At 32.5% G+C, this 8,857-nt stretch overlaps 1 protein-coding gene across 2 annotated transcripts in view; it reads left to right on the top strand.

The window, feature by feature from the left end:
- Window positions 1–3,869, top strand: part of LOC108739448 (probable G-protein coupled receptor 139) — a 32,348-nt gene extending 28,479 nt beyond the window's left edge. For both annotated transcript variants that reach the window (XM_025977575.1, XM_018473358.2), the window contains one exon: window positions 2,578–3,869. In XM_025977575.1, coding sequence (XP_025833360.1) covers window positions 2,578–3,277 — 700 coding nt within the window. In that variant the 3' untranslated portion in view covers window positions 3,278–3,869. The remainder of the gene's footprint in view (window positions 1–2,577) is intronic.
- The last annotated feature ends 4,988 nt before the right edge of the window (window positions 3,870–8,857 follow it).

The following is an 8,857-nucleotide window of genomic DNA, read 5'->3' as shown; positions in this document are numbered from 1 at the left end:
ACCTATCTCGCCTATTTTTTATTGACTTCCATAGAGTCCTCTGTTCTCCTATTCTTTCCAATACCTCTTCATTTCTAACCTTTTCTACCCACGATATCCTCATCATCCGCCTATAACACCACATTTCGAACGCTTCTAACCTTTTCTTTTCCGCCGCTCCCACTGTCCATGTTTCACACCCGTACAACGTACAATTAATAAACACTACACATTTTACTGGTTTGTTTTTTTGTTTTATTAAGGGTGATCAATAACAAAATAAAAAATATGAGCAAAAAAGAGGTAGTTTAAAAACATATTCCACATTTTATTGACAAAAATGTTAAATTAAAGTAAGTATTAGGTAACTTTTGCGTTCTCTATCAAAGTAGTCCATTTAAGCGTGTAATACATAGTCGATATAGTTTTTTAATTATGTATAAAGACGTCTGTAGTTTGGGAGATAAGAGTTTATTTTTATTTTCTTTTGTAGTGAAAGCAGGTCATCATTACCCTGTTTGCTTTTATCAAGAATGAAAAATTTCTCTTGCGGTGGTTTAACAGCATGCTCGTTACGTTTTTGAATACCCCGTTTCAGTTACCAGACCAGAGCTTATAGATTTTTATACATGTGAAAATAATTTTGCGGTTTTTTATAGCGGGAATGTACAATGTGTAATACTCTTGTATATCTTAAAATATGTGAAATATTCCTCATCAGACTCGATGATTTAAGGTTCATAATATGTTACATCTACTCATGCTGTTGTGTGGGTTTGTAGGTCCTTCGTTTTTTCGACTTTGAGATAAAAAAAAAGAGACAATAAGTTGACTCCAGCATAAAGATCTAAAAAGTTATCGTAGAACTTCTAAATTTAAATTCTAATAGTTCTAAGATTCCGGGAACAATTTGGAAACTTTTCAAAATGGTTTCAATTTCCTAGGAGTAAATAAGGACAAACAGTCGATAATTTTGTTATTTCCAGGTAAATCAATTATTTTTGTTTCACTTTCAGATTTAATCATATTGAGACGCGCCCGTTTGAATCCGATGTTTTGTAAAAAATACAAATTTTAAATCATTTTTGACACCAATGGATTTAGGTCTTTACAATTATTGCTCAACCTATCAGTCTAGAAAAACTGCGATACAGTCTAAACTCTTTATAACGTTACTCGATTTATCGACAAACTCCTTAAAACGTCGAAATTGGTTGATTTATATTGTTTTCTATACAATATTACACTCTATATAGCGTCACGCTCACTCTATTTAACGACAATAATGCGGCATTATAAGTCATTAAACAGTAGTTTCTAAGTTGCCGAAATAGATAAGAACTGTAGCTGTGTACAGGCCTGACGCTGGAAGCTGGCGGAAATTTTAAAATGGCGTGGATGCGCGGTGGCAAAAGTAGGCAGTTTTAGGTATAAAGATTGCAGCCCTCATTCTTCAGTATTCCTATCAGGGGCGTAGATTAAATATTTAAAAGTAGGGCTCAGTGAGAAGCAAGTAATAGACAGACAAACAGAAGGACTAATTGTTGATGTTGGTGACAGTGATAGAGATTCCCATGATGAGAGTGAATGTAAAAACTAACTATAAAACAAAACCAATAGGTTAATTTTTTCATTTTGATAAGTCATGTTTTTACGTTATTTTCTAGTACGCTATTGTCCTATCTGTATTAATACTATAATTTAAGCCTACTTAAAGCTTATTTGTGTATCGGTTTCAAGTGACTTACCCAAATAGGTCATAAATGGACAAGTACCTGCGCGACCGCTCGCCAACTTCCTTCGTCAGACCTGTACGTTGTTGAAGAAGACGATCCTGTCCCTCCACCAAGCATCAAACGAGCACTTGATGCAGCGAAACTATTAAAAAAATACTTTTTATATAATCAAATTGATCCAGCAGTATCTCAAGATATGAGTAAGATACGTAACAAAATACAATTAAAATATTGGAGCAGCAAAAAACGTCAGACGAAGATAACATGCTATACGCAATGTATGAATAATAATGTTCGTGTGCGAAATGTGTACTATATTGGTAAATGCATATTATTACAGAATAGAAAATAATATCTTTTATATCTCTCCATTTAACGACCACTCCTTATAACGCCGAAAAATGTTCAGTCCCTTAAGTGTCGTTATATAGAGGTTATACTGTGTACTAACATGTCTTAATATTAATCGGAAATCGTGTTTGCGTAGATCGCAGGTGTATGAACCGTACTTCAAATTAAAGATATCAACATTCTACGGTTGTTAAAAAAAGTACAGTACGATCGGTCGCCTGTGNTAAAATACAAAAGGGAAATCTATTTTGTATTTTACATTTGAAGTAACTAATTAAAGAAGAATTTTCATTTTGTGTTTAAATGGATTTTAAAAACGATTTTGCACATCTCTACATGTGTAGATTTGTATTTTTTTTCTCCTAAACATTCATTGAGAATTACACGAGCGTACAAGATCAAATTTTTAATTCACTTTATCGTACACTTCTCTTATTAAAAATTCTTCGTTTACCTAAAACACATTCGAAGCGAGATTGGTATTTTTAATTAAATTACCTTCCTGTTACAGGTATCCCGATAAAAATAACATCTACTGCACCGAAAGCCGTTGTACATGGGCGATTCTCATTAGTTTCGTCCTTCCGATTTTACTTTGCACCCCTACGTATTTTGTTGTTGCAATAAAATCGACGACGATCGTCGAAGAAGGACATAAGCAAATCCTGCACCACACCGCCCTGAGCGACGTAGCAGCACACAACGAAACATTCCTAGTATTCAATTTCTGGATGTACGCAGTCATCATAAAATTGTTACCGTGTTGCTTGCTGACAATAATTAGCGTATGGCTTATAAGAACGTTGTTTCTCGTTAAGAAAAGAAAGCAAATTCTTAAAATGGGTTACGCCACTTGCTCGTCTACCGATGATAGCAATCAAATAATGAAGAAGAAAATAACGAAACCGGAGAGAAGGGCGAACAGGACGACGAAAATGTTGGTAGCCGTTCTTATTCTCTTCTTAACAACCGAATTTCCACAGGGTATCTTTGGATTACTTATAGGTATTAAAGGAAAATGCTTTTTTTTAAAGTGTTATCAAAATTTCGGAGAGATCATGGACTTGCTCGCTCTGTTAAACGGAGCGATTAACTTTATTTTGTACTGTTGCATGAACAGGATGTTTCGGACGATATTCGGACAACTTTTCAGACAAAAAATTTTGTACAAATGGTCGTCGCAATCCGATTTACATACGACGTATGTATGAGGAATACCTCTGAACCGCCTAAGTGTTGTACGGCGTGGAGGAAAATCGGAATAACTTATGAGAAAATGTTTTATGACCCTGATTTAAAAACACGATAATTATTTATTTATCAGACAAAGACACGAAAATTAGGTGCGACCATTGATTTTATTTATTTTTTTTTGAAAGGCAATTAAAACTTCAAAGAATTTTTTTACTCATTTTGATGAGTCAGAGATTTTTTATCTTTCCCCATTTATCCGGATTCAGTGGACGGGAAATTTACGAAATAACTATCTGTAATCATCAAAGTTCAAGGAAATTTACAAAAGCAAAATGTTCACTTAAACTCATTCACGCGTTTTCCTTTTAAGAGGAAACAAATAAGTTACGTTACGTATAAAACTTTGGATGAGGGGTGTTTAAAAATATTTTGAATATCCTTTGAAATACTAAAATTACGATTACGGTTATTACTACTACAGTTATGGAATAATTACTTTTTCAACGATTTATCGGATAGCGATTGGATAGTCGGATTATAGTTAATTATTTATAGTATTGGGATCCGCCAAATGGGCATACACCATCTGGTGGCAAAAGTTATAACTCGAATGAGGGAAAAATTTACATAGGAACTGTGCACGCAAATTGTAAAATTGTTTATTAAAATAATAAAACACGTTAAAAAAGTAAAAATTTTTTTGATGATGGAGTCGACGAAGTTTTCTTCTAAAGTTAAATCAAATAAAAAGTTAATATGTTCAGTGAAAAGCTGCAATAGCACTTCAGACATAGATCTTCACTCTTCACCTACATTAACTACTTTCCAATAAAAACTAACCGTTTTATATATGTAAAAAATATATTCGGAAAATTAGAGAAAAAAGTAAACTAATAGAAGCTTGGATGAAAGCAGTAGGTATCAAAGAAGTGAATTCCGGAATAAAAATTTGTTCACGTCATTTTAATGCACATGATTATATTTCAGCAAGTATTTACCATCAGCCATAACCTTAATATTTAAAACTAGAATCATACTAAAATTATAAAGTGAGAAATTATTTATTCCTGTGTAATTGATTTAACACAATTCTAATGATACGATATAAGTATTTTGAGGTTAAGAACCTACCTGCTGCAATACAACAAAGTTGCAATAATGTGTTTGCAACGTTCTCTTAAATCGGCTTTGCACGTGCAAGTCATTGATATGATATTGCTTAAATCACCCAGAATCACCTCACCAATTATATAACGTGAATCACTTTTTAAATCCGAAGTTTGTAAAAAGTAGGCAGTAAACTTGACGGAATTTGAAGGCTAGCTTCCGGATTTGTTATTTCCGAATTTTATAATGTGATTGGCATTAAAAACACGCTCACCTTCAACGGAATTTCCTTTCCGAGGCTTTGTGTCAGCCCAATCACATATTGTGTCAATACTTAACATTTTATCGTAATTTAAAAACTTGGAAATTGCACGGTATACTATAGGAACTACGATAAATTTTCCCTAATCGGTGCCATGTTTTTAGGCTCCTCCCATTTGACGGATCCCAATATTTACTCGTAAACCGAAGTGGTAATTGTTAATCGTAATCGTAATTATACAAAACATTTCCGTGACTAAATTGGAATTTGTCCACTTCATTCGATTATAAATAAATCGATTAGAAATGTTGTAATACCTTCGCAAAGTCAATTAAACACTTTTGAAAAACAGCACAATTAAAGGCAATTAATCTTTCGCATATTTCGTGAATTTGGTAATTTTATAGTTCAAATAAACTTTACCGAATATGAAATAGAGAAAACAGGGTATTAAGGGAGAGAAATAATAATTCAAAATTCGCTAATAGATAGATTTCGTCAGAAGATAGTTCTAAACGTAATGGTTTAAAAATTTTTATTTAAATGCATAAATGCATTTGCTTATTATGATTTGATGTAGAACAACATGTATTTTTCAAAGTGAGAAGCACTTTATCCTGCAAATTATAAATTCCATTAGGGATTGAAAAGGTCCTAATAAAGGTTTCAAATTTTGTTGTTACGGAGAAGTTATATCCGAATTTATCCACAGGGACGTGAGATTGTCCAGAAACGTTCCAAGAATATTTTACACATTTACATAAGTAAATAATGAGGTTTTCCTGATTATGATTTCAAAGGTATCAACTCCAAATGACCGTTGGGGTTTTTAAATAGTAAAAAATATAAAAGAAGTTTGTACATCTCGATCGGACAATTTTTAAGAAAACTCGAAAAAACGCTTACAGTGAGTATTTATTTTTAAATTCATAACTTCCAATTTACAACGAAGATTTTCCGGGAAATGATAGGGTATTACACGGGCGGTAGATGAAATTTGTCGCATTAGTAGTTGCTCCATAATTACAAAATGAATAATTTACCGCATTTTCTTGTCAATGTCACAATATTGACCTAACAGGTTCGACCAAACGAATTCTGAAGGACGAAATTATGGACTACAAATTTTGTATATGTAATAAATTTATTGAAATATGCTAAAAGTCAATACGAACATAGCATGAAACTTACGTCCAAGCGGTGGTAATAGTATGACGGGGGTAAATTTGTGAAGTGCAAAGTACAGGTTTGGACTGAAGTTTCATTAGCGATTTTTCCATTACAATAATTCAGTTTCAGTTTTAATAACTGTAGTCATCATCAGAAAATAATATTTCAGTGCATATATGCAGGTGAATCAATTTGGCCGAAAGACAATATAACTTATGATAATATGGTAATAAAAATTTCTCTGTCATATGTTTTTGGGCCAAATAGGTACGCATTAAACATGAACTAAATGTGTTAAAATATCAACATCTCTCAGTGTTTTTCAATCCATGTTTACAACAGGTATCTAATACTTACACATATCGATGTACTTCCCAACTTTTGTATAAAGAAAAAGACAAAAATAACATCTAATATAGTTAGGACGATCAAAATTGGTAAAGTCTACAATAAATTATGTGTAGGAATGGACGTATCTTCTCTTTCATTCCACTTGGGACTATAGTTATTTGTTGCGTTTTGAACACGTCCTTGTTAAGCTAGGAAATGCTTCATACATGCAGATAAAGTGAAAAAAGAAAAACGAGTAATACAAAGCGGTGCAGCGGTTAAAGGCTGCTTAGGTACGCAAAAGATTTTTTTTGTTTTGTAATTATTCTGTTCGTATTATATCTTTAAACAAGCGTCTAGCTTTCCTAAATTCCTGGGATTGTTAAATTTTCTTTAAAGTCTGATACTGGCAACATACTCAAATTCTTCTTGTCTACATCTTTTTCTGTTACACATCAATTGGTGTACTGTTATTCCTTTTTTTGAAGTGAAACTTCTTTACGCACGGTAGGGTAAGTTCGTTTCATGCGAGTTGCTATGTAACGAAATCATGCAACGCATTTCCCCCGCTGTCTGTCCCTATCTATGCTTAGATCTTCAAAACTACTCAACGGATTTTAATGCGGTTTTTTTTTTTAATAGATAGAGTATTCAAGATGAAGGTTTATATGTATAATATGTGCATAATATAGTTAAGAAACACTAATAATATTAGAGGTTTATAATGTGATGTCGTAAATAAACACATTGTTTTGCGCTTACATTGCAAACGCTGGCTGAACTCTACGAGATAGATTAAAATAATATACTACAGAGTATTGTACACCTTAAAAAGGTCTACAAAAAAGTCCGGGATGGTATATGTCTATCTCTTAAGGATAATGCACAATAATCATTTTTTATCCTTTACTTTTTACGAAAAATAATGGCTTATTTACGAAGCGATTTTAAGCAATACAACATTAATCCTTATCCAATTAAGTACTTTTAAATANATTTTAAGCAACACGGTATTAACTCTTATCCAATTAAGTACCTTAAATACATTGTGCATTAATATAGATCAATATGGCCCTTTACAGCATGTAATTTAAATGAATATTTTCGAAGATATTACAGACTTAAAATGCAGGGACATAGAGGTTTCGGCGGTACCGGCCGGTTTGTATTGTCTAATGACAAAAAGCTGTGATTGTTGTATATATAGATATTCTATAGTATATTTACTATCAGCATTGCACCCGTGCGATGCATAATGTACAAATAATACCATTAAACCAATTCCTTAACCCCTATCCCGGTATGTTTGAAGAAGTTTTACTTCAGTAGCGTGTTGTGTAATTACACGTTGTGTTTTTTTTACTAGTGTCCGTTGCAATTCCTATCTGGCATCTCTTTTCTATATTTACAATATTCCCTACATCGTCTGTCGTGAGTAATAGTAGGCGTTCAAGTCTAGTTAATAAGTTGAATAAAGAAAGTATATGCGACTATGCCAATTTTGAACGTACCACCTATACCATTCCTTGTAGCAGTCAACAACCGATTTGTGTACCACTATACATATAGTAGCATTTACCGATGTGATATTAAAATATCAATATTGATGTTATTTTTATATAAATGATTTTGATGCCGTTTTGTGGTTTGCCATTTACCTGTTGTTATTGTTATATTATACGTAAAAAAATCGTTGTCACACTGTCAATTCACTAGGATTATTGCAAAGAGCTATCAAGCCATATAATGTTTTCAATATATGTAATTCTGAATGTAATCATGGAAATAATTTACCACCATTACGACTAAAATAAAGCCGAATGTAATAATTATTCGCAGATTTACACACTTTAGTCTAGAAGATTAACAAATTAATTGATAAGAAGTAAGAAACGGCCAATTTAAGGTAAGATTGTAGGTATATATCTCCTCACTTTTAACCTTTTCCTATCTTACTGATGAACTTATCTTAAAGTATATTAAATTTTTTGTATTTTTTATACAGTTGAAAATTCTGAAAGTTCTACAATAAATTAACGTTGCTTCAAAATGCGAATGTCGAAGTAATTACCATATTATGCTTTGAGATTATGTTGGCATACATATTTAGACGTCTTTACTTTAGTTACGCCTTTAACTTAATGTAACGGTTAAAAGTTTAACTAAGTTGTCATACTAATGCGGCAGCTAGATAATAGAATGCATTGTTCTAAAATAACAACAGTACAAAATTGGTTCCGAGTTGACTCTTTGTTTTAGTGACATGCAAATGCAAGTTTTTCAAATTAATCACATTTGTAATTATCTCACAATCCACAGAATTTCCAGTTTGTTTAACGTTTAATCCTTTGTTTCCGTAATAGACTAACATTTACAACTGTGTCACCTCGATCTACGCATTAAGTGATAATCTAGGTATCTCGAGCTTACTCAAAAATATGTCTAACTACTAAACTATAACAAGTGACAACAGTACGTAGAATTTTATGGTGCCTTCAGATTTCGAGTGCGTCTTCAACTAAATCCGCTACTGACTTATTTACGATTAAAATAGAGAAAACGGCCTGAACAAAAAAAGCGCTCGTTAAATTTCGGTGAGATAGAAATTATCTGTTGCACCATGAATGGTAGTTATTATGTAGGAAAGTACGTAGAATTTAAAGGTGCCTTCAGATTTCGAGTGCGTCTTCAACTAAATCCGCTACTGACTTATTTACGATTAAAATAG

This window comes from Agrilus planipennis, unplaced genomic scaffold (genome assembly GCF_000699045.2).
Source record: "Agrilus planipennis isolate EAB-ADULT unplaced genomic scaffold, Apla_2.0 scaffold25, whole genome shotgun sequence".
In the NCBI taxonomy this organism is placed as follows: domain Eukaryota; kingdom Metazoa; phylum Arthropoda; class Insecta; order Coleoptera; family Buprestidae; genus Agrilus; species Agrilus planipennis.
This window is presented reverse-complemented; position numbering and strand designations above follow the sequence as displayed.